The sequence below is a fragment of the Neopelma chrysocephalum genome, unplaced genomic scaffold (genome assembly GCF_003984885.1).
Source record: "Neopelma chrysocephalum unplaced genomic scaffold, ASM398488v2 Primary Assembly neopelma1_65c, whole genome shotgun sequence".
Taxonomy (NCBI): Eukaryota; Metazoa; Chordata; class Aves; order Passeriformes; family Pipridae; genus Neopelma; species Neopelma chrysocephalum.
In genome coordinates, this window is record NW_020897724.1 from 865,551 (window position 1) to 892,120 (window position 26,570).

Here is a 26,570-nt window from a genome sequence, read left to right on the forward strand (position 1 = left end):
TTGTTCTTTTGGGTTCAACACCATTATTCTAAAACTTACTTTGGCCACCTGTACTGAAAGGGCATTAGTGGTAGAACAACTGTTGATTCATTTTTTTGGTTTTGTAGTTGTTTTCTCCAAAAGATGAACAAAATCATTAAACCACTTCACAGTGAGATGTTTTGTTCCAATTTTATCAGTATATGAAAAAACTCAAGTGTGTCTGTAAAAAAACCTCTGAAAACCCTAATCTATAAAGGTTTAGGTGGTGGAAGGGTTCAGGGCAATAAAAAGATCCTTAAACACTGCTGATATTCTTACTATAACAAATCACCTCTTGCATTTCGGTAGTGTTTGCAACCATTAGGCTTTTGCAATGAGTAGCTTGTCTCACTGAAAATCATTCATCCTCATCCAGTGACAAATTATTTCCTCAAATATTGTGCCCTTTATGAGCTGACAAAATGTTGATAATTCATGTTTCATTGCTGATCCTGAAGGGCAACTAACATAATTATCCAAGGGTGCTCCTCCTGATTTCTCATAGTTTGCCCTCCAAGCACACATTTTTCATCTCTGAGTTTTGAATGCATCTATACTATGCCTTTTATATAGTCAGACAGCAGAACATGGATCATGGAAAAAAATGAGCACTATTTATTGAGTCTCTGGGTCTATTTTACTAAGTAAGACTTTTATGAAAATGGAACGTATTCAGCTACAGAGCAAAAGCTCTCTGGGAATCAGGATTAGGGAGTGCTGGGTACCAACCTTCCCTGTGCTCAATAACTACAAGAAAACTCTGGAAACTTCACACATGATACCCAGTATTTTCCAGTGCATGCCCGATCCTGAAAGGAAGTTTTTATTCCTGTTTTATAATGCACTCTTGAGGCAGACGTACACACATTCTCACAAGTAGTTTCTCTGATGAAAACATGCCATGCAACTAAGAGATCAGTTATCAAACATAGTCAAAAAAATTACAGAGACTGAGTCCATAATCCCACAGGCAACCAGCAGCAAGGATGATTTATGTAGTTCAAAGTGTCCTACTTTCCAGATCTAAAGCTTTTTTTCTGTAAAATATGTTTAAAGGAAATGAGAAAGCTCATGAGCAACGCTCCCAAATATGACACTTTAGCTCCATCTATAACTTTTCCAATGATTATTGGTTGGCACAGGTTTGACTATAAACACTGCATTGCATATTAAGTGTTCATTTCCTGCTTGGTACACACAGTTGGACACAGAGTCTTTGGAAGTCATTAACCCTCAGATTTACAAGTGTTTCAGCTGAGAGAAATGTCTTTACTGAGATATGTGAGTACATGTGCAGCAGTAAGACCTTGTTCCATAATACCTAACGTTTTTGCAAGGCAGCCCCTATTCAGAACAACACAGAATGGGTAACATTGGAAGAGACCACAGTGGGTCATCTGGTCCAACCTCCCTGGTTCAGCAGGTCATCCCAGAACACACGCACAGGACTGTGTCCAGATGGTTCTGGAACATCTCCAGTGAGGGAGACTCCACACCCTCTCTGGGTGATCTGTTCCAGCGCTCGGTCACTGCACAGGGAAGTTCTTGAGAAACCCACATGAAGTATCACCTGGGAGAAGCTACTTTAAGAGTCACAATTCCTCTCATTGCTGATCAATATTTTAGCAGGACTGCACTCTGAGGCACTAAAATATTTCCAGTTCCCCCTTTTCCTTCTTCCTGTGTCTCAGCAGCTGCCTGGAGCAACCAGCTGTGGGAGGAGGAATTAGAAAAATGAGACAATGTGTAGATAGTATAAACTGGATTAGTCCCACTCTGTAAATCATCCTCTGGGCTCTTTGTGAAGTAAACCAAAACCAAGATACACCCTTCCTTGATGAGTTACAGGGGATGCAGCAATGACCTGGTGGAGATTATTAAGTGGTTTGGTTTTAAGAAATATTTTGCAGAAGGAGAAGGAGCAGGATGTAGTGCATGTAGACGTGGATAAGCAATGAAAATGCATATAAATTGTATGTACAGTCTGCCAGCCAAAATCACCAATGACTTATAAAAACACTAAGCCGTGTAGGAGAATTTTAGAGCCATCTGACTGCCATCAAAGCAGCTGAGTTTTACAACTGTTTTATAGAAAATACCCTCAATCCTTTCTAGAAACCTTTTCTGATTTTCAGTGTGGGAGTTCTGTCTTAGTTCCACAGATCAGAGACGGGCTGCTTTTCCTCCTGAAGTACAATATAAATATGTTAACATAAAAAATGATGAACAAGGAGAAAATCTAGAAGTGGCAGCATCCTTTGAATCAGTTGTCTTTGTTGATTACAATACTTTGTCAAATATTTTCTAAAAAGGTCTAGTGTAGACTATTAATGTTTTATTGTCACTTTGATTTTTTTGGTCACTCTCTTTTCAAAATTTTTATACAGCTGGTTTTTTGTAATTTTTTTTTAAGTGGAGACATGGAAAGAATATTAATTACATTCTCTGTTTGAAGCCCGTGTTCAGTCCTTCATAAAACCAGCAGTCTTGCTGTTTCTATAAAAAGAAGCATAACTGTGTATATCCTTTTTCCCACCTATTTAATAGATGGCCTGAATAAACCTAATCTGTTTGTCTCCTTTATTGCCTGTAATAGATACAATTAACAGTTATGGGGAATTTACAATAACAGAAGGGCATCACTGTGAAGGAATAGCAGTGGTAGTTGGGCTACATGAATTCTCTTTGTGCCTGTGAAACTTCCTTTTTTTCCATTTTCTTTTTTTTTTTTTTAATTAGAGTGGAAACATGATGACACTGTGGAACAGTATTACAAGAGCATGGTAGGCAGGGTCATACTGCATTTCTGACTGGCTGGAGAGTTTCTATGCAAAGTTTTTATGCAAAGTACCAATGTGGGTTTGTGGATGCCTGTGCAACATGTGGGGCATTATGGAAGAAGGCCCAAAGGTGTATGTTTGAATATTTAACTATCAGATGATAGAAACAGCTATAATGGATTCCTGTTTGGATTTAACTGTGGGTAGTGCAGAGTAAACTTCAGCCCCTTGTCAGTCCCAACTTGTGAGTCTTCCCTCATGCTGAGAGCTCCTGAATTCCCAGCATTGCTCTGTAGTTTCTGACTTGGCAGCCCCGAGCACCACTGCAGCTTTCTAACCACATTTCCTGCTTCTCTTGTGAGACAACACGAGCCACCTTTCACTCTCATGAAGCAATACAGGAGCAAGAAAATGAGGACATTTGGCTGTGCCCCACACCATGGACCCAGGCTGTCTCTACCTTTGCCAGAGTCTAAGATCTGCTTTTCTGCAATCACTTGGGACCAACCCAGCATGAACACACAGGAGTGCACTGATGTCTCACAGGAACCAACACACTATCCAGTTTGTCAGTACTAGATACATAGAGAGCTATTAAATCTCCAACATTTATAAAGCTGACACAAAGATTCAAGAATAAATTGGCATTTACCTGCTTTTTGACTAATACATAGAGGCATATGATTAATACAAACCCATCCTAACTACTCATCAGGGATCAGAATGACAGATAGATGTCACACGACACCAGCTGTACAGCCTTTACTGTGCAAGACAAATGTGTTTCTCTCTTGCTACTTGATTGATTTTTTAATGTTGCAACAGAAATTTTTCAAATTATTACAAAATGTTATTAAGTAACATTAACACATCATGAGCTAGATCCTGTTCTAAGAAGCAGCCATTCTCTTCTGTTAATGCAATCAGGCCTTAAAAGTCACACAAGCAGTTTCCACTGGATTAGATAAAGCAATTAGCTATTAACCAGAGTATGGATGTCTTTTCTTCATTCTTTGGTCACCAAAGAGAACAGATGACCAGGCTACATGACCACTATCTATGTTATTGCTGTCTATTATCTATGGGGGTTTTTTAGCTTTTCAAGCTTCTGCAAGCTGAAAGACCATCACTGTGCATAGCAGCACTTCTAAAATGAGTCTTGAATGAAAAATGTTCCAGATAGAGATGTCACCCGCCCTCCCGTGGTGCCAAGAAATGTGAATGCAAAATATTAAATAGTGCATGTTTTCAGTGCTCAGCAGCAGAGCATATATATTTATATATATATATAAAAGAGTCTCCTTCTGGCTAATAAGCTTAGAAAGATTTTCAAGATGGTGAAATAAGTTTTCACATGTGTCAACCCCAGGATCTCTGTGAACCTAGGATTGGCACTGTCTTGCTGCTGTTGGAATAAATCAGAGTGATCTCAGAACTAGATTCACCCCACTGGTGCTGTTCTGGAGTGACCTGCCATCTCACAGTTCCTTGCCTGGACATAATCTGTGGCACAACGCTCACAGCATGAAGGGAGAGCAAGTAAAGCTGGTTGCAAAGGCTTCCTGCTGCTATCGAGTCTCATGCTGGGAATCTCCAGCTTCTTCAGTGCTGGGCTGTAATAGGGGCCCCTTTCCCTGTTCTCCACTTCAAGAACAGTTGAAAAGGTGGATCTCTGCACTACAGGAGTGTGGCAGCTTACCTCCAATGCTGAGTTACCATTCAGATGAAAACAATAAACAAATTTCATGGTGCACTAAATTCCACCAAAACATAACCTTTGCAGTTTTCTGACATTTCTGCTTCCTTACATTGACTGAAGCTGCAGCGTTCTCCGTGAATTTTGCATTTAGCTCCAGACCTCATACAAACTGAGAGAGGACAGAAAAGCTCAGCAGAAATGTATCTAAGAAGTGCAGTGTTCAAAAGGATGGTGAAAAACAGCTTTGTTTCTTTGTGGCTACTTCCCTGATGTGGTGTGCAGTTATTTAATCAGGGCATTATGAGTCCCTGCCAACAGCAAGACAGATGATTGTAAATGAAGCTGTGCATTTAGTAATAAGGACTGACCAAAACACTCGAGTGCTCTGCTTCAGAGCAGACTCCCCAAGACTATATTGTAAAATTCATTACTGAGAAGGGTGTAACCACGTTATCATTATACAAGCCTGACAGTTTATAAACTTGTCTTTTACATGCTTGCACTAGAAAATGCAGGAGTTGCTCTGTCCACACTAAATCATCCTCTTCAGTGCTCTCTAGTCCTCTCAAATTCCCTTCTGTATGTGAAGAGAAAGGCTGTCAAAGAGACACCTCAAAACAATCTAGTTCGTATTTTGCTTGCAAACCCACTGGAGATCATGACACCCTCAGGTTGCAGGGCATCAGATCCTCAGGTACTGTGAACCAGCTTAACTCCACCGACAATCTGGCTGAAAGAGGCCATTGTGGAGTAGAAATGTGCATGATGTAACATTTCATTGCTCTGAAGTAACTCGTCTTCGGTTATAACCAATAACCAGCAATGCTTTCAGTACCATGGAGAGAGAAGTTAGCACAGAGCTCCTTTTCCATCCAACAAATTAAAGAGAAACTACCTAACTTTCATGACATTCTGTCTGTAATGGACATAATCAGGATGTACATTCTCTTGTGATATGGCTGCAATCACATCACAAGGCACTGACCAGGAAACAGCCCTCTGTTGTGCAGGGTTGTACAGATACACAGGGTCTGCCTCCAAAGAGATCCTGATTTAATACAACAAATCATCAGAGTAAAAATGGTCAATGCATACACAGTAATGGGCTTCTGCTTTTGTTAATACTATTACTGAGCATTTAATATTTAAAACAATATGCAAATACCAAAGGCTAATTGTTGACATTAGTAAAAAAGAAGATGATGGTTTTTAAGCTTCTTCACAGACCTTCTGGAGACTACTGTCATTATGCCATGCAATTTAGGATGGCTGTAAGGAAGCATTACAGTAAATAGTAAGAGCTATTTATTTTTAATCAATGCAAAAGTGTGACCAGAAGTCAGTGTTAGTATTTAAACAGGAAAGACATGCAGAAACCATTGAAACCAGCTACTATAAATAGCATTTTCCACAGTATTTTAAGAAAGCTGACCTCTATGAGCAAACAAAAGAGATAAATTATTGAAAGATATATAATACAATAATTTTATGCTTTTCAAAGAACAGATCGTGGTCTCTAGATTAATTCCTATTCTATATCTAAATTTTTATACACAGAGATATATTCTCATTAACCAGAATCTAGTGTGTAGAAGGGCAGCTCAGTAGCAGAGCCAGGGTGCAGACACCTGGACACTGGGTCCTAGTCCTGCCAACAGCCCGTTCTGGTGCTGGGTCAAGCTGCGATTTGGGTGGCAGCTCAATGCTGAGCACATATTTTTGAGCAGATCAGGTCTCCCACTCCGCCTGGGCATTGCCCTCTGCCAAACAGATGATCTTTTGTCCAAAGCTTGCAAGACATAACCCTTCTGTCACCTCAGCCTTCCAGATTTTGTTATTATTATTATTACAAGTGCTGCACTGCACTCAGCTCCTGAGTGCTGGAACAGAACCAGACATAGTTATGAGAACAAGAAAAGCACGTCTGTACCATGCCAGAGCACCCGCAAAACTGTTGCATGTGTCTGACTCAACCAACTCAGTCAACAGCGATTTCACTCTCCAATTCCATTTTAGAAAGTGTGGAGTTTCTCAGTCCTGAACCTATGCCAGGCACTGCAACAAAACCAACACTGCAACTGAAGCATCGGAGTGGGAGAGTTACACCCTGTCATCAGCATAGGGCAGACAATGACATATGCATGGAAAACTGAAGCCAGAGGTGAAGTATCATTCCAGAACACGTCAGTATCTTAAAAGTGAACATGGCAGAAGCACTGGCTAAAATCTGCTCCCAAGGTGCTGTAAAGCCATGAGATGTTAAAAGGCATCCAGGTGAGACTTCACAATGCACAGAAAAAGATGGGTGGGGAATCAAGAATATCAGCAAACCCGCTATCAGCCAAGCTGAAGGTGTCACAACAGATAACACACAAAGCTTTTTGTCCGTGTGACCTAATCAAACACTTGATGAAACTTAGAAAATATTTTTCTTAATACCAGTACACAGCTTTTTGTGACAATCTTATCAACATCTTTTGCCTCAGTGGTTATCTGGAAAATTAGAAGGGGTTTACAGGCTTATTAGGTTGTACAGAAGATAGTTCTGTCAATAAAAGAATAACAGCTGCTATCTTAGAGACAACAAGGTCCCATGGATAACCCGAATTGGCAGCTATGTATCTTTTTAACTACTCTTTTCATCGGCACTTGGGAAAGGTTATGTCAGTTGCTCCTTTCTGCAAAATTATGATTTCAAGAAAGCTCTTCCAGCACAGAACATTTGTTGAGCTCATAAATACAGTGCAGCCACTGAAGGCGTGAACTAAGTGTTATATTGCTGTACCGTCCGCCTGAGACAACAAGAGGGAATATCGCAGTTGCTGTCCGTGCTTCTCAAATGTGAAAAACATTAAACACTAGCAATATGCATGAAAAGCCATATATTGAATCCCACCTAAACAACGGGGGAGAGGTCATCCTTCCTCGGCCGCCCGCTCATCGCTTCACTTTGCGGAGCGAGCGAACAACCGGTGCCGCAAGAAAGGGCTGGAGCGCCCGGGGCTGCACCGCGGCTCAGCCCTGACCCTCCAACAGCTGTTTGTCTCCGAGACAGCCCCCTCGGGAAGCACCAGAGGGCAAAACGGTCACACAAACCTTCCTCCCCGAGAAGCCCGAGGCGGCTTCGCCCCGCAAACAGCAGCCGGACCCGGCGCCGGGGGCATCGCACCGCCCGGTCGGACCCGCACCCGCGGCCCCCACTCACTTCTGCCCAGCGCCTCCGCCTTCCACTCCGTCTCCTCCACTGCCCCGTAGCGCCTCATGGGTCTCTCGGCCTCCGCGCTGGCCGAGATGGATCTCCGGAGCTCCATGGCCGTGCGGGGCTCGGCGCTCGCTCGGTCCGTGCGCGGGGCTCGGCGCTCCCTGCGCGGAGCGGGGCCCGCGGGCGGGGGCGGGAGGGGCTCCGCGCACATGCTCAGTGTGCGGGGCTGGGCGGGGGAGCGGGGACACGGCGCCGAGCGCCGTCACCCCGCACATGCTGCACCCCCGCCCCGCCCTCCTGCCCGCCCGGGGGGGACACTCGACCCCCGCAGTGGCGCTGCCGTGCGGCTCGGAGCCCCCGGGGGGCTGGGATTGACCGTGCCCATCCCCTGTCCCTGCGGTGCGCGCTCCCATTCCACAGCCAAACCGCTCGGGAAGGCGAGAGTTCGGAAATGCGCTCGCTGCCAGGGCACGGGAGGACTGTCCATCTTGTGGCCGGTGCAGCACTGAGCGCATCTTCTGGCCTGAGCCGCTGGGGAATAATGGTAAAATCCACAGCCACTCATGGCTTTTGTAGTCTAACACCACATCTGAGGTTGCTGTGCGTGCAGCCTTTGGCTTTCCCGAAAGTCCTGCACTGAATGGAATGACACTCATTCCAGCATCGTGTTGCTGAAAGCCAGAGGACAGCACTCAAACAAGTTATGGGGTTTTGTATTTCTCACAACCATTTGTATTTTTCATAACCATTTGTATTTTTCATAAGCATGCATCTTTGCTGCTTATACCGCCTGCTGGGATTAGAGGAGAAGGAAATGACTTTGCAGGAAGCACAAGTGCGGTGATGACTATTGTTGTTATTAATTTTTGTCTTTTATTGTAGAGAAGGTTGTATGGATAAAATCCCTGAACAGCATTTTACAGTTGGAAAGTACATTTACCGGTGAGATCCCATTGCACTTTACTGTGAGTGCTATCATTTCTGACATAAAGACAATGACATAGGAGTTAGGCAGGTTGGCCAGTGCCCCATGGCAAATCATGGGTTTAGCACTCTTTGTCTGATTTATAGAGAATCATGGAGTACTGGTAATGCTGAACACATACTGGGTGAACACTGGGAAAGCTTGTTTGTTTGTCACCTACCTCTGCCTGCAAACCTTTTCTTGTCCTTCAATCATCAACACTTCAGAAGTACTATCTCTGCATTCAGTGATGTACTTACTAATTGGACTGACACACTTCGATGCTATAGCATGAACAATTTTGTTTGGGGAGTGCTTCACATGTTGGAGGAGAGAAAACCTCCATGTTGCTTTTAAAATTGTAACTGAAAAATTCTCTGTTTTTCTTTCTGAGAATTGTAATTAGCTAGCAAAGTGGGTTGGACAATGTTTTAGGAGGTCTTCAGGTCTTTTTCTCTGTCAGCTGTGCTCTCCAGAGTTGTGCCATGGTTTGAGCACAAGACATGCTGGAACAGCTCTTGTTGTCTGTGCAGTGCTCCATCCTCGCTGGTTTTGGCCTTTGGAGACAGAGCCCAAACAGAGCTGTGAGTCAAGCAGAAAAGCTTGTTGCAGCACTGCACAGCTGATTTTGGGTGGCAGCGCAGCTGCCTGCTGGGGTGGGCTGGACTGACTCACTGGCAGAAGTGAGGAACACAAGTGTGGGAGGAATAGGAGTCCATCTGGGATCTGGATAAGAGTGGGACTAAGGGAAACAGGCTGATCAGGGAGAAGGGCCAATTTTTGGTGGATCTTAACTTCAATTCATCCTTTCAATTTTTTTGGGTTATTACAATCCAAATGCATTGTTTAGAAGATGGAGGAATGATCCTAGAAAAGGCTGAATATTTTAAGCTCTGTTTTTGTTAGTATGGGTGAAAAACACCCACTAGCAAGAAACTTGGATGAACAGAGTTTGCTTATGTAAAGCAAAGAATGTATAAGGTGATTTATTGTAATTAGGAAGTTATCACCTGCCCATTTTGAAAAGTCACAAAATCCAGTAATGGCCCAGTTCTGCAGACTGCTACATGTAAGAGCAGGTATGTGGAAGCTGTCCTGCTTTTCTTTTGCACAAAAGTTTTTGCCAGACTAGGGCCTCAGAATGTATCAATTATTTTGTTAATGTTGTAAGATTAGCATTTTTTGTGACTGTGACTCTGGAGCATTGTTACTGCTGCATTTGCAAGTGGAATTAAATTTCTCCTCTACTGATGAGGTCCTTCAGTGCACCTCAGCAAAATAAATGCATTCCTTTACTCACAAAGGCTGGTTTTCTTCTGCTGAAAGCACTGTTAAGGAAGAAAATATAAAAATTCAGGTCTCTTCTCACTGCTCTCCCATAAGATTATGCCTGGTAGAAAAACAGAGGTGCACTTTGCTCTTGCAGTAATTTCCCCTGACTGTTTTAGTTCCCGTTTCTCACTAAGCCCTGCCACCAGGAGCTATAGCTGGGCAGCAGCAGTTGGCAAATCCACTCTCCTGCCTCTTGCTCTTTGGCCTCCATCAGACATCACGGATGGCCCGTGGCAGATGAGGGAGGCACTCTGTGTAACAACAGACACATTTTACTCAGCCAACGTCCCTGTGGCAGCATGGCTTGTAAATCCTCTGGGGAACAACAGTCTTTGCTTTCCTGGAGCTTCTCAAGCATCTTGAATCTCTCAGCTTGAAGTTCTCAGAGCTCTCTTACCTTCGAGGGCACATCTAGTGTATCAAAAGCATTTTCTAAAGGTGCTAAGTGGGTCTGGGTTGGGCTGCAAGTGAGGATAAAAGTCAGGGTTGTTGTTCTTAATCACACAGGTTAATCTTTCTAGACCAAAAATAATGGTATTAAAATTCTGCCCAGGTTTTTAATTCATTTATCATTATAATAAAACCTTGCAACTTAGCTGATGAAACAAGATGAAATCAAGTGGATTATGCACAGTTATTCCACTTTGTAGGCATAAATGCTCAGATCCATATCTAGAAGGAACAGAAGGGGCACTGTGCTCATGTAAGTTCATTGTTTACATAGCACAGGTTGTGGGACTTTCATGAATTTGTGCTGTAATATTTTGTTAAACATAAAGTCTTATTTCCGAACATTTCTGTACTGGAGGAGTTGCCATTATCCCATAATTCAATCTATCACCAAAAAAAAAAATCAGGTCTGTATCATTCTAAGTATATATCTTAAATATTTATATTATCATTATTCCTAAAAGATCAGTATTAGATAAGAGTAAAGCTAATTTGCTTTTCAAAGAGCCATAATTAAATATGATCTAATTAAAAAGAGGGGGATAACTAAAAGTTACAGGAAGATCCTTGATACAGAAAATAATTTCTTTCTGTAAGCTTCCACTCTCAATTTAGTGCTAGCATGAAAGAGTCCTCAGAAGCCTGGGCTCTGCCACTCTGCACTTGAAAGAGAATCTGCTGTACCACAACTGCAGAATGACACATAAGCCAATGCATATCCTTATTACATTGCTCCCTTTTCTGTAAATCCTAGCTCATGTTCAATTACTGTCCTTTTTATACTTATTTATTTGGAATTACAGCCTATCCATATATCAATCTTTTCTTCAAAAATATAAATTTTAGGATAAAGTAATTTCATAAGCAATTCACAATAGTTGCAGTAAAGTAACTGGGGTGTTGGTCCTTTTCCACAGCTACCCTACATCTCTATCAGGTTAGAAAAGTGCATCTATAGCCTAAAAGCAGAGAGCATTGCAGGTAAGCAGGGCATTCTAATGAGCTTGTTATAAGGCAAATGAGATGCCTTGAATTTAATGTCATGAATTTGAGGTCTGACAGTGATACAAATGTTTGAGTGTTCATAAGTATTTCCACCCAAACACCTGTTAAATGTCATCTTATTGTGATTGTTTAATTTTAAAAATGTTTCCATGTGAAATATTGTATGCATGTAGTGCTGTTTTCTACATGTCATTAACTGTTTCATCAAACATGCACATAGAAAAAATTGGCTGCATATTCAACTTACTGCATCTACAAAGCTGAATTTCTAATAGAGCTATGGAAGCAAAAGATGGATATTTAATGGCATGTTTTGGTGAACAGTGTGCCACTAGTTATGTGTGAGATATGACATGGTTCACACGATCTGAGGTACTTTGTGTCCTAGAAACTTTTTCTAGAGGAATTTTCTTGTGTGCAATAAATGTTAACTGACAGCACTGGAGCTACAGTATCTGGCCACCTATCTCTTATCCAAATTTGGAGATGTATTGTGTGAAGCTGAGTCTGATCCAGCAAATATTTAGATAACTCCAGGGAGGAGGAGTACTTAATTGCTTTTCTCTCTCAAATCAAGATAGAGCCTTGCAGGACAGAGCTCCTGAGACACAGTCTGGGCTGGACGCAGCTTCTTAAACATTTGGCCAGTTTAAAACACAGTTCAGGTAAAATTGAACTAATAAATCAATGGCTTATGCTCAGCTATGCCAATTTTTTAAGTGTCTGTGTTTGACAATCTGTGTGCCTGTACTGAGCCTATTTGCAAACGTTCCTGAGAGGTGAGTAATAGAGACTACGAAAGCTGGCACAGTGCTTTCCACTTATTTAGATTTATCTCAGCTATTTTCGGTATAGAAGGCCAGAAAACACAGCACAAATTCAGGAGGTGCAGTAGCAGAAGAGACAGGGCATAAATGTCTGGTAAAAAGAATGGAAACAACCTGTACACTCCAATAGCTGTAGTTGTGACCATAACACAGATTTCAGATACATACTTCTCTAAACTCTTCTCCTTCCCATTTTATTTTTGTCTTAGTAAACTCTTTCTACATTCACTGTCCTTTAAAGGTACAAATTTTAAAGAAAAGGCCGTTATAGCATCTGTCAGACACGTTACTAATACCATGGGAGTGAAGTCGCCCATGTAAGAGTCTTATTTTTGGCATTTGGAGCCAAGTCGAGTGGTATGACTGGACTGACTGTTGTGCAGGTGAGTCACTGTGCAGGTGGCTTTTGCATCAGTGATGGGTGGCCATAGCTACATAGGAAAATAGATGTTTGAGTTCAGTACATTTAGATGTTGAAATAAATTGGTCTGGGCCATTTTAGGAGACTTGCAAACACAGCGGACAATAAGTAATATTTCAGTGTGTATGTGGCATGTCCATTTTGAAATAATAAACATACTGTGTAGATTTTGCAAACACAGCAGCATACACCCCCAAGCAGAGCTCTCTCAAGGCCTGAGCCTGTCCTCATTTCCCTTACTCCAAAATGTAAAGGTGACTTTCTGTAAGCTTCCAATTTACTTACACAAGTTTGCATCTTTCACAAAGAGCTCAAAACTGCTTACAAGCTGTGAGCCACACAAAAAGACTGTGTGAGTGTCTTGCTGATGTGTGTTCCTGGGCAGTGTCCATGCTCCACTACCCCTGAATCCTATGGCATGTGGACCATTTCACTACCTCCTCACTGGAACTGGAAGCTATAATGTCACACCCCTGAATTCTTTATGACTTGAATTTCTCTCTATATTTGTACCTGTGTTCCACTGCTTTTTCAATTTTTGCCCCAAAACAGCAAGCAAAACACTGTATAGGTAATTGCCATAATGTATCAGGTGTAATTATGAACACATAATAATTCATTAATGTATGATGACTGTTCTGAACTTGACATTGAACTAATGCAAAATCCTTTGGTGTCACTGGCTTGTCATGGCTAATCAGCTGCAGTTAACAGTCTTGTTATATTTTGGATGTAAAGGTATGTGATGCATGAAATGGAAGCAGCTGAACATCCTCAGTAGATAAGTAAAGGTGGTTTTTACTTCACAGAGAGGTGTAAGCAATGGTAAGATAACAATACTACATGGGACCAGTCTTTCAGAGGTATATTTCTCCAGGCCAGCATAGAACAGGGGAAAGCAAACTAGAGCTGGAAAAAGAAATTATCAAAAGATTGTATTTTCTTTCCTGAATATTTATGCAACGAGAGGAAAGCTGCTTTCCTGACAAATCGAAGAAATAATAATGTGAGGGTTTATTCTTATGTATGCACAAAGTGCACATCTCACTTACAGTCAGATATTTACTTACATGCTGATTCCTGGGTAGAATGTTGTAACTTATTATACCCTGTAGAAGGACGCACAACTCAGAATAAAGCTGACACTTCCTCCACAGATAAAGGATCTCATGTAGTGCAGAACTTTGTGTGCATGGTTTGTGAGTCCATATGGGCCAAACCCTGTGTTTATCACAGCCATCTGAATGCTGATGCCTTTTACTTCTGTTGTAACTGGATAAAGTGCAGTAACAGACCTGGGGAACAGTTCTCATTCCCATTCAGCTCCCAGTACCCCGATATCTCTGGTGACTGAACTACCTACTAGGCTATATATCCATGCTCCCTCTTGGTGTCTCTTTGATTTTATTGATCTTGATAGTATAAAATGGAAAAAGGTGACTGCATCAATATCCCATATTTAAGGTCTTCTGCTGGCAGAGGGAGCATTTGCACAGGTGTCCCACATGACATCACTTACAAAACCCACAGGTGCGTGCACAGACTCTGACCTGCTGTCACTTTTACCCTGTTGTTTCACAGCCCCACTTCACAACAGGCTTCCCCTGCACATAGCAAACAAAACCACCCATTATTCAGTTTCTGAAGTTCTCTCCTATACCCCCTGCTACAGCAGAGCTGTCCTTGACAGTGTCTGTTCAGATCACACTTCACACCTCATTAGGCTTTTCCGGTCCTGAGGCTTCTGTCAGCACAAAATGTGTAATTGATATACTTGAATGCATAGAGGGGAATGATATAATTTCCTATATCCTTTGCACTGAAGTCTGTTTTTCTATATGGATAGAAGGTGCAAAACTTTTGGCCACTACCATATCAAGTAATAAACTGCAAAAAAAAAGGGAAGGCAGTGCTGGTTAGGGTGGATGATGTTGAAAAGTGTATGCAACACATTATCTGCATTCTGTGTTCTTGTTTAAAATGGATTACAGTAACTTTGACCATCGTGGACTGGCAATTGCATGTGAATTCTCAGTGCAACTTTGAAATGAAGAGAGCACATACAGTCCTTGGCTGTTTGAGCACAGAAATATTAAGCAGAAATAGAAAAAATATTATCTGAGACATATGTGAAACAGTCACTGGAATTAACACAGTGTTACTGTCCACATTTAAAATTAGAAATTGCACAGCAAAAAAGGGTTCACAAACGAGCTCGAAGAATGATTTAGCATAGGGCTAACAGAGCTAAAGCTATTATAGTTTTTCCAAGGAATAAACAAAACCTTTGTTTACCACTATATGCATACAGAAGGCTTTGCCTGCTAAGTCTTTAAATCTTGTCAGAAAGGGAGTAACATCTTATTAGAATGTTAAGGCTAAATTGATTTAGATATATAATGAAATTTCATAAAAATACATAAATAATTTCTTAGAGATGCAGAAGATCCTCTGTTACTTGAAGTCTTTGGATATGTTTCTAAAAGATGGCAGGAGACTTGACATCACTGGTTTGATTCAGGAAGAACTCTTTGCTTTGCATTATGCAAGGATTCAGACTGAATGATCTTTTTTCTCCCTGTTGGCCATGAAGGCTATGAAACAGAATTTTTCAACTTGAAATGTTTCCATAAAGCTTCCTCCTCATTCTAAATATATAAGAAGTTGCAGCAGGGAATGGAGGTGGTGTCTCTCTTCCAGTTGTGGAATACATTACTTCCTTCAGCCTCAAATCTTCTGAACCACTTCCTTCCCAAGAGTATCCCACACAAACTACACTGTGTGAAGTCCCTCAGTAAGGACCCCATTGTAACCTCTGTCCTCTTTAAAAGTTTTTTACATCTTTTTCCTACCTGAATTCATCAGTTCCTTCTGCAAATATATTAATCATCTAAACATATAATTACATCATGATTTTACCTCTTTTTAATAAAAGAGAAATTAAGTCCACCAGCTTCAGCATAAAGCTTTGAAGACAGGAGTTCTATTCTGAATTTGTTCAGAAGTGGCAGAAGACAATGTATGTAACTAACCTTTAAAGGGAGTGAATATTCCCAGCTTATTTTATACTCTGCTGCTGTGTTAGGGTCTATGACATCGAATTGAGCTTTTTGTTGCATGTGGTTCATGAAGATCCCACAAAAACTTTATATAAGATCTGGCTTTGTTTATACACACACTAGTTAAAGACAGACAGAGCCAAAGAAGAGCATTTAATGTTTATTAAGCCTTTGCAAAAACACAGACAATTTCAGTCAATTTGAAATTCATTACTTTAGTAAAATTCAAGTATTTCTTGCACATCTCACCGGATTGGCAGTAGCAGTAGAGGCAGCAGCACGAGCAGGAAGCATTGGCACTTACAGCAGAGAATTGGAAGGCTGAGGCTGCATAGATTTCGAAGGTTGTGCTATACAGAGAACTTAACACATCAGATATGGTAACAAACTGCAGGCAGTTTCACCTTTGCTGCAGTATGAAACTGGTTATTTTATGCTGTTACTGGGTGGTCGCTTCTGGTGTGAAAAAGACAGAGGCCTTCTGGTGAATTTTCCAAGCCTAGAAGGATGTATTTAACATACTAGTAAGCACAGAAGGTTCATTTGCATAAAAGATTTGCAGTAGAAAAATACATTTTGAAATTCTCATTTTATCAAATTCAGACTCTACATCTCCACAGCCATCCAGAATTACGTGAAGCTGGGACTGAGCCTGATATAAAAGTCTTCTCATCCCATTTGCTCTTAGAGAGGATCCACAACATAAAAATATTACGTGACTGCAGGCCTATAGGTACTGGCAGTGTGTTCCCTCCTTCCTGAGCACCCATGTGATGTATAATTCTGTTCATCCTCCTGGTTATGGAAATCTGCATGTTCAGCTGGCAGTAAGATCAGTGCAATTCCTTGAAATAGTCATAAAGCCTGTATAACTGTTTTGAAAGGGTGGCAGAGAGACATTAGGACAAGTCTCACCCATCTTCCCCCCCTCCCCCAAGAAATTACTGAATTACTAGAAGAAAACAAAAGTTTACATATGTATCAAATAGAGTTGGACTAGATGACCTGGCCTGGGCATTCACAGGTCCTTTCCAACCTCAGCCATTCTGTTATTCTGTGAAATTAATCTTCTAAACCAAAAAAGTGCCAAGAAGTAATGAAACCTCTAACAACCAAGGGATTAGGCCCTCAGACTAAACTGACAGGAAAAAAATCTCTAGAAGGTGCATTAATTTATGCACACTGAGAATTTGGCCCAACACAGCTTCATTGTTTTGCATTATGTGGGTCTGAAAAGTTTGTAAGACCAATCGGTGCTTATAATTAAAAGAAAAAACAAAACAATTTTTTTAATGAGAAAAGAGACTTGGGTTACTTAACTGTCAACAACAGAAATGGAGGAAATGAAAGGATTTTGCAGGATCTAAAGTCTACTGAAATATAAGAGCCACAGGCTTCCATTACATGAAAGGACTGTACTTCAAGTATATGGAGAGAAATATACTTCAAGTATATGGAGAGAAATCCTGAAGCCCACAGCCAGAGAAACTTGAAGACAAAGCAGGATTTAGCTCAAATTCCCAAGCAAAAAGCTGGCAGCACAAAAGCAAACAGCAATAAAGCACAGCTTGTATAAGCTTTTAAGCCATTTAAAATAAAAGATGGATCTTCCATTCATTAGTTCTGATGAAAAAGACAGAATTATACAGATCACGAGAACAGTTATAAAATCTTGATTCACCTGGGGATTAGGTTTTACCAGTTATACCCACAAAGCAGGATTTTTTGCTCCAAGTTTCAGAGGAACATCACACACTCCTTACAGCAAATCAACACCATTTCACTCTCCTTGTAATGTCATTATTTTCCAGTTCCCTTCTCCAAATGAATTATATTAAACACTTAAGGCACAAGCAGAAATGAAAATAAATAGCATCCATTAAAAAAAAGTTAAATACTTAATTAGCACACTTAACCGAAACTTTTAACTCTTACTGAATAGAACAGACTTCAAAATACTAATCTGACCCTAAAAATACCAACAGAAAAAAACCCACTACTGAAATTGCTTCTTTATCCTGAGGACTTTATATGACAAGAACAATTTAACAGCTATACCTGTCTGAAACATCTGTTCACTCATTTTTTAAATAGACAGACAAAATGCTGTTAGCTCCTCTGTGGATTCCTGCTCCTACTGGGATGTCCAGCATCAGGACTGCTCAATTCACACAATGGGATTAATTCAGCAACACCCAGCAGGGGAATCCAACTCACCAAATGTAAGCATCTACAGTGAAGCTACTGACACAGCAGCCAGTTGTGGGAGCCTCTGTGTTACAGATGGCAAAACACAGACCCTTGAAGTGCCCAATTCATCGTACAGAGCTCAACCTGATCAGCCCAATTGAAATGTCCAGACTACAGGTGTCAAAAGTCAAGTAAAATTAATTCCACCTTAAGCTTGCAGGCAGGTGTGCTCTTCCACATCTGCCTGTGCAGCTGCAGATGGAATTGCAGTGACTTTTCTATCCTGAGAGGGAAGAAAGCTCCTCCACTTGTCTGCCAGCAAAACAGACTGCAGAAGCAGCCCCCTGCCATCTACTCTTCTCCCACTGCTGTAGACCTGTAGTCAAGGCCATATGGGTACTTTGCATCACTCCTGACCACAGGGTTATGCTAAACAAGTTGATTTTACTGAAATAGCTGAGGCAGTGCTTGCATGATCCCTATCCCTGTCTCAGCTAAGCAGCATTGGGCTCCTACAGTGACAAATAATTGTTAGCAATATATTCAGTAATACAGCTGCTGGCCAAAGGAATGTATATTTATAGCCTAAGCAGGCTTTGGGACACTGCTTAGACAAGCCTGAGGAATTGAAACCTTCCTCCAAGTGGTTTATCATTATTGTAACACAGGGTTGAGTCCTCTCTTTACAATCAGATGCATTAAATCAGATACTGTTTCAAGCTTACAATTTAGTAACTTCAAGGCATAAAATCCCACTCTAACATACCAAGGGCTCCTTGGGCCTGATTTCAGCTTCCTGCAACCACAGAAATTTGCACAGTTCCTGTTCTGACATACATATGCACATTGAAAAAATACCCGTATCCAGACCTGATCCTCAAGCTGACAAAGCAGATCTATAATTAATTTTCACCTTCACCTCATCTCCTATGTATAGTTACCCAGGGTCTTTTATGAGTAGGAATGTTTAAAAGCCATTTGAGGAAGAAACGAAAGTTCCTTATATAAAGCTGGATTGTTTCGAGATGGATTCTGGCATTCATGTTACCTTCCTCCCCGTGCTCTTTCTCTTCAAAATCTTAATTATATCTTCAGTATAATGAAACAGTTGAGAAGAGTGGAGGAGTCAAGACTCCCACGTACTTCTATACTCCTATACTTTCAAAACTTCTATACTTTCACCCTTGGGGGGCAAAGGAAGCAGTTGTTGGCACACAGAACAAAAGCTCACAGCAGGGCTTAGTCAGGTTCCATCCTGTAGGAGCTGCTCATGACTCCAAGGGTCAATATGCAGCATCCAGCCCAAAAGTTAGTTATCTCTGACCAAAGTTAGTTATCTTTATTCTCACAGTTAAGATAAAACATGTAGAAACATAGTTCAGGTTGGTACATTCTATGAAATAATTCATTTGCTATATGAATATTCATGTAGAATAAAACAAGTTGGCCCCATAGAAAAGTGGGCCCTACAAACACAGCACTTTCATTTTCACTCAATAAAACAGATTCAATGCCATTTTTTAGATATAGAATCCATTAAATTTTGTTCTGCAAAAGCAATCTTGCATTGATAACAATTGTCAAGTCCGACAACTGATGATTTAATGTTCTATTCCCCTTTTTCTAGCAATTACAAGTTGCTTGAAAATTAAATTACAGTTAATATTTCTCCCCAGTGAGGCAGTCTGACATGATGTGCAAATGCTTACATTGCCCTGCAAGTCAGTTGTTCCCAGATGAGATGGGATGACAGCATGAAAATAATTAAATGTCAATATACAACTGGCCTCTTTTATGAAAAATAAACAGGCACAAAGACAAACTGTTCCACTGCTTATACTAACCACCAAATGTTGAGATAACTGTTTATTTTAAACACAGCAGTGAGGCTGCACTGTGATTTACCGACTTCCGTAAGCCCAGTTCAGCAATTTAGAATGTGTTCAGAACTAAAGTTCTTTTTTCTCTGATGGTTCTTCATCTGCATTGACCTTCTCTCCTTGGAGCCACATAAATGCTGACTTTGCTGTGCCATCTCCACTCTGCTGGGAAAAGCAAATGAAGGAAGCCCAGACAAAGCCACAGAGCCCAGTGTAAGCTGTTCTCAGGTGAACAGGGATCAAAATGAAGTTTGAGAGCTGTGTTGGAAGGAGAGAGAGCTCAGTTAGTGCTCCAGGCATCGTTAGGTCCTGCACGTACACACCCCACAACTCCACTGACTTCTCCCAGGGTCAGATACACTGTGGCTGCAAGGGATTGGGTTTTATGGGAAAGAAAGGCCACGGAGTCACCTTGAGAACTCACCTGCACAAAAGGCCAGTACATCAGTCCTGTCTGAAATGAAAATGAATAATTTGTTATTCTTATGGATTTCAACTGCAACGACTCATTTTTTCTTACCACACTTAGTGATGACTGACACGTATTTGAGGAAAGTTAATAAAAGCTGTTTAATTGCAAATGAAGTTGTTTAACTCAAGGTTGCCATATTAAATTTCTAATCATCTTCATGAGCCTCTATGCTGTGAGTTTTTCAAACACATTATTCTAACTCATTTTAAATACAAAACTCTAAGCAGTTAAGTCTTCACAGTCAGCTGACACCAGACACAATATGCACATTTACCAGATGGGTGAACAAATGTTTAAATGTGTGAACATTTGTTTCAGCCATTAATGAAAAATACCACTGAACACTATTTATTTCACACTTGCAATGCTCCTTCTACTTACTCATACATGTAAGGCATATTTAGAAAAATCAATGGATAATTTACTCACAGAACATCAGGTCAATAGAAACCTTATGTTTTGATAGGATATAGTGAGCACTGCTTTTAGAATCATCCTCCAGAGGAATAAAAATAATCCTTTTCTATCCTACCTATATAGTTCCAGAATATGAAGATAAATTCACATTGCATCACATTTTCTCCTTCTATTATATTATTTCTTGCTGATCTCTCAATTAATTCCTCTTGCATCTGAGAAATCTTTAACATTCTTAGCTTGCTCAGCTCTGAGGTAGCACAGATAATTTTTTCTTGTGTATGCAGAAATGCAAATCAAAGCCAGCTGCTTATAACAAAGTCTTCTTAAAACAAGGGGTTGTGCTTCTGAAAGTGAGAAGATTGCCACTGAAAAGTACAGGCTAAAAATGATTCCTAAAGATGTCTCTATAACTAATGATTTAACAGGTGTGTATGTAAGCGTTGTCAATACTATTCCTAACTAAACACTGGCGTGGGGGTTCTTCTTAAGACAAAAGGTAGTACAATCTGAATCAGTGTTGTATTGCAGGACTGTCATTCAAACAGAGCTGGTGCAAGGGTTATGTATATAGACACTGGACATTGTTTAAGTGGCATAATTTCACCCATCTGGCAGCAGTGCCTGCTCCAGACTGCCCTTACTTCACAGGACTGCTGGTACTCAAACTTTCTACACATAATCAAACAGTGGAGTGAGAGAAAGGAGAAAAAAACAGTGTTGGAGGAAGGAATATTTTAAATATTTTATCCATTTGTTCCCTTAGCTGTGAGATAAGCAAATTACTTGCCTCACCTTATATGTATTCCAAAATTTTTTTTTACAGTCTGAAAAGATGTCCTCTTTCCTCTGAAGGATGCTCATACCTAGTGGCAAAATATTTACAACAATCAGAAATAATGCAAAAATGAAATGTTCATTTTTTTCAATAACATACCAAACCCTCCTCAAAATATATTACAATAGCTTTGAAAGAAAAGCTAGTACCATTACAAAGAAAAACATTCTGGTTACCTGATAGTGCTACCTTATAACTCCTCACCTATTGACTCTCAGCACTGACACCACAGATCAGCTGGGATGTACTGTAGCATATCTGTTCCTCTGCCCCATCGTGCACCAGTGATATGGTGGTGGAACAGAGAGAATGAAAGTACCTTTCACACCCATGAGAGAGAGAGAATAAGGCATTGTGCACATTGTTGAATTGCCAGAAGTGGCTCAGACCCTGGAAGGAGTTCAGGTGCCTACAGACCAGCTGAAGTCAGCGGAAAAGGGTATCTAATTTTTTTTGTTTAATTTTGACCACTCTAGTTGATCCAAACTCCTCTTGGTTCTAGGAAAGCACAAACAACAGGCTCCCATCATCACACTCAGGACCAAGAAAAAAGCAATATGACTTGAAATGACATAGTAGATACATACAAACCAGAAATAAATCAACTGAGTGAATTCCCATCACATGAAATACTGTTTAAAGGGTTTATTATTTTGAACTCTTTAACTGATACTTCATACAATGGGAATCTTCAGATATCAAATTAAGACTACATCCTTCTAAAAGGTGTAGCAGTTCTTCAAAGACCACCCACCTCAACTGGAAGTTGTGACCTATATTCAGAAAAGGTATTAGACAACATGCTTTCAACAAGTCAGTCCAAAATCAAAAACTACAAATTCATGCATAAGCAGAGACCTAAAGCTGCTTAGTTCAACTGAGGGATCCCTTTAGGTATTTGCATGCCGTGGGTTATCAGTATCTCTCAATGGATCCATTATTTTACTGCTACCCGAGTTAGGGATTTTTACCATCCCTTTTGTGGTCCTTCAGATCCTTCTGGTCCTTGGGCAATTCTCTGCTTAGGTTCTGACACAGACTGATAAGATTTTGAGAGTAAGGATCTGGCATTTGACTTCTTTCTTTGCTTCATTTCTCTTCACTCACAAACTGAATGATTTCCCTGATGGGGTCATAGAACGCAGATCTCCCAATACCAGACAAAATGAGGGCCTGTCTTGCTCTTCTTTCACATGAAGTAAAATGAGAGCATTTAATTACACTAGTCTCACCTCTTTTCTTATTCCCTCATGTTTATTTTTGAAATTGATACTAGTCTTCTTTAAAGCCTCTTCTTACTTGTTAGCTTTCGAGATTATCCATCAGTAGCACACTGTATTTCTATATACTCTCACAGCAGAAGCTGGTACAGTTTATTTGCTGAACTATAGTATTTCCTGACATTTACAGTTTTGTTTTGGAAATAATGTCGAGAACAGAGCAGAGCAGAGCAGTTCAAGCAGGCATGAGTGGTACAACTGTCTCTAGTTAAAAGCTACAGGCCCAACCGAGCCCACAGCAGGACTCTCCTTCGGCCCAGCACCGCCTCATCTAAAGCTCTGAAGCGCCACGGGCGGCTCAGCATCCTCGGGTCCCCAACCGCGTCCCCAGCTCCGAGCGCATCCCTCCTCGCCCAGGGACCGCGCACTCCGCACCGGCCTTCTGGGGCCGCGGGAGGGGGATACCCAACCACGCCGTCCTATCGGGGCGCAAAGCCCCGCTTCCCAAGACGATCCCGCGGGGTTCTGCGATGGACACCCCTGGCACGGCCGCACTCACCCGTGTAGAAGGCGAGCACGGCGACGGGCGCTCCCAGGAGCTGGTCGCAGAGCACCTTGCCGAGCACGGCGGGCGGGCGGCGGCCGGGCAGCGCCCGCTCCAGCGCCCGCAGCCACACGTAGCTGAAGTTGCCGTGGAAGGCGAGGGCCACCAGCGCCACTCGCCGCGTCTGCGCCCAGTCGGGCGGGTGTCCCCCCCGCCGCCGCAGCAGCTGCTGCGCCGCGTCCCCCGCCGCGAACAGCCCCCCGTAGAGCAGCACGTTGCAGAGCCAGGGGAAGCGCCGCACCCCGCGGAGCAGCGCCCCGGCCATCGCCCGCCGCCTTTTCCGCCTCTGCCTCTTCTTCTTCTTCTTCTTCTTCCTTCTCCTCCTCCTCCTTACGGGCCCGCCCGCCTCCGCCCCGGCCCCGCCGCCGCCCTCGCCATCCCCGCGGCGCTCCCCGCTCGGGGATCCTCCCCTAACAGGGAGGGCAGGCTCCCGACGGCCACGCCGGGCTCCCGTGGGCGATCACCCGCTGATCACTGGGTTCGTGGGCTTGTTTCTCAAGTGACCATACACTCACTCCCAAGATGTAGGTTACTGTGTCTCCTTTGTTCGAAGTAGCACCATGGAGTCACTGTGCAGTATTGCTGCAACTCACAGATTCGATTAGGTTGGAAAACACCTCTGAGATCATCGAGTCCAACCTTTAACCTTCGACTGAACACCACCTTGCCTACTAGACCATGGCACTAAGTGCCACATCCAGTCTCTTCCTAAATACCTCCAGGGATGGTGACTCCACCACCTCCCTGGGCAGCCCATTCCAATGGCTGATCACTCTCTCTGTAAAGACCTTCTTCCAAATGTCCAACCTAAACCTTCCCTGTTGCAGCTTAAGACTGTGCCCGCTTGTCCTACTGCTGTTTGCTTGGGAGAAGAGACTGATACCAATCTCACTACAACCTCCCATTGACAGACAAGTGTAAACTAGGCACTGTTTGCTTATTTTTTAATTATCTCCTTGGTTACATGAGTAGGTTATGGCTTTTTTTCTTTTCAATTTTGCTGGTGTCTTTGCACTTTGGTTTCTGCTACCCTGCTGAGCAGGGCCCATACACACCTGCCGAGCAGCAGCAGCAGCAGCCTGTGGGGTTCCTCCACTTTGCTCTCTGCTCCTGAGACAAATTGAGGAGAAAGTCAGAAGTGATGTTTGGTTATTGAAGAGACTTGTGTACACAGCTTTATGCACACAGAACCAGTGCCACAAAGCGGATCTGAAATCCATGTAAAAGAGCTGACACCGAGAGTGGCTCCAGTCCTGCACGGCAGCCCTCGGCCACAGAAAACGAGGAGCGCAGCCGGGAGTTTCCCCTTGGTCCTGGCCACGGGCTCAGACTTGGCCAAGGGAACCATCTCGAGGCTGGAGGCGGTAGTTCGCTCTGTGACCTGGATCAATGCGTTTGAAACTATCACGAAATCTCCCATGGATGACTATAAATAGGCATGGACGGTCTGTAGATTGAAATACATTTCAGTGACAGTGCTGAGCGCGCTGCCCAGTGCTCGGCGGACACGCCGTGCCAGGGCCCGGGCCCACGAACTGCCCTTTCCAGCTCCTCATCCCGGTACATCCCTGCGGGAAACGACACCAATCTGCAAGTGGTGCCACTGAATAATATCAATGGCGCTAAAGAGAAGAGGGATGTGCACGGAAATTAACTCCAGCTTGGAAAATCAGAGATAAAGCCCAGTAAAACTCCTGGTTTGTGTCTCCGGGGGCTGCCCGTGACAGAACCCGCGGGCAGGTGCGCGCTCTCCGCCGGGCTGTGCAGCGTTCCCGCAAAGGAAAGGTCTGGTGCCACCGCAGGCGACAGCGGGGTGACAGCCGAGAGGTTCACGAAGGCTGGAGCCTCGCAGAGCCCTGCCGGGGTCCGGGCGGCCACGACCCAGCGCGGCGGGGACTCGAACCCGCAGCACAACGCTCCCGTCCCAGCCCCGCTCCCCGGCCGCGGCCACGGCCGCGCGCGCCGCGCTTCCTGCGCATGCGCCACCACCTGTCACCTCCCCGGGACTGTTCCACCAGGCGGCGCGGGGGGGGGGAGTGGCCGCGCTCTCCCCGGTCCTCTCGTGCCGCGCTCAGCGTGGCCGCCCCTCTGTCCCCCCTGTCCCGCGCGGCGCGGTGGTGCGCGCGGCGGGGGGCGGTGCCCGGGCGCAGGTGAGCGCGCGAGCGCGGCCCGCCCCGCGCGGCCCCGTCAGCGCTGCCAGCGTGGAGCGGCCGCGCCGGGCCGGGGCGGCCCCGCCGACATGGACGGGCCGCTGGAGAAGGTCTGAGCGCGGGGACGGGACGGGGCTGGACTGGACGGGACTGGACTGGATTGCGGTGGGGCCGCAGCCGCGGGGAGGGGTCTGGGGCTCGATGCTGCCCCGGCGCTAAGGCGGCTTCGCCTCCCAGAGCCCCTCCGGGTGTGCCGCCCCCCCCCCCCACCCCCGGGTGTGACCAGCATCCGTGTCCCGGATCGGGAACTCGGGATAGCTACCAGGAAACGCTTTTGGAGCGGGGTTTGTGTTTTCTTAAAAAAAAAAAAAATGGAGCTTATTTCCTGGCGTGGCGAGCCTTCAGCAGGACAGGAGGGGAAATGTTATTAAAGAAAATATTATTTGACTGGGTTTTTTTTCCCATTTTGTACGGAGGTGTTTGCTGCCCTGTGTTTGCTCTGCTGCCCAGTGCACTGTGCAGAGCAAACATTGGCCGTGTAACACGGTGGGTGAGTGACAGAGCCCGTTTTGCCCCTGTCACGGTGGGTCCGTGGGTGCCCCACGCCTGCGGGACACCCGCCCTCGAGGGGCTCCTGCTGCTTGTCCCCCTGCGTGGGGACTGGGGGCATTTAGGATAATGAATATTTTGGGTGCTCAGGGGTTGGTAGTGCACACACGCCCCTCCTTGCATCATTGACTGTACGTTTGGTTTCATGTGATCTTTGGGATTGCCCAGAGAAGTTTGAATGGGATGTGCTCCGGTAAAATGGATGGTTTAGGAAATCCAGGAAGCACCTTCCTCATGTGGCTAAAGGGTTGGTAGCAAAAAAGTTCGATATGCTGCAATCCACATGAAGAATACGGTGTTATAGAGTATTTAGTGGTCTTTAAAAGCTTAAGTTCTTTACTAGTGGTGACAAAAATTACAGTGACTGCTGCTTGTTCTGAACGGTTTTAGTTATGAAGTAAAGCTTAATTGAGCTTGGAGTATGGTCTCT

General features: G+C 43.3%; 3 protein-coding genes across 4 annotated transcripts in view; 1 reads left to right on the plus strand and 2 right to left on the minus strand.

The window, feature by feature from the left end:
- Positions 1–7,892, minus strand: part of CUNH16orf45 (chromosome unknown C16orf45 homolog) — a 50,360-nt gene extending 42,468 nt beyond the window's left edge. Inside the window, exon 1 of the mRNA XM_027684292.1 lies at positions 7,706–7,892. Coding sequence (XP_027540093.1) covers positions 7,706–7,811 — 106 coding nt within the window. The 5' untranslated portion in view covers positions 7,812–7,892. The remainder of the gene's footprint in view (positions 1–7,705) is intronic.
- Positions 7,893–15,900: 8,008 nt separating this feature from the next.
- MPV17L (MPV17 mitochondrial inner membrane protein like) lies at positions 15,901–24,148 on the minus strand. The gene is made up of 4 exons (XM_027684313.1): positions 23,337–24,148; positions 21,515–21,585; positions 20,255–20,284; positions 15,901–20,088 (listed from the first exon to the last, which is right to left on the minus strand). The coding sequence occupies exons 1-4, from the start codon at positions 23,644–23,646 to the stop codon at positions 19,900–19,902; spliced, it is 600 nt and encodes a 199-aa protein (XP_027540114.1). The 5' UTR covers positions 23,647–24,148; the 3' UTR covers positions 15,901–19,899.
- A 1,418-nt stretch (positions 24,149–25,566) lies between these two features.
- The window catches only part of PDXDC1 (pyridoxal dependent decarboxylase domain containing 1), a 28,531-nt gene continuing 27,527 nt past the window's right edge, over positions 25,567–26,570 (plus strand). Inside the window, exon 1 of one of the 2 annotated variants that reach the window (XM_027684310.1) lies at positions 25,567–25,641. In XM_027684310.1, coding sequence (XP_027540111.1) covers positions 25,621–25,641 — 21 coding nt within the window. In that variant the 5' untranslated portion in view covers positions 25,567–25,620. Of the gene's footprint in view, positions 25,642–26,009; positions 26,115–26,570 lie in introns of those variants that run through there. The other variant, XM_027684309.1, reaches the window with a different exon arrangement.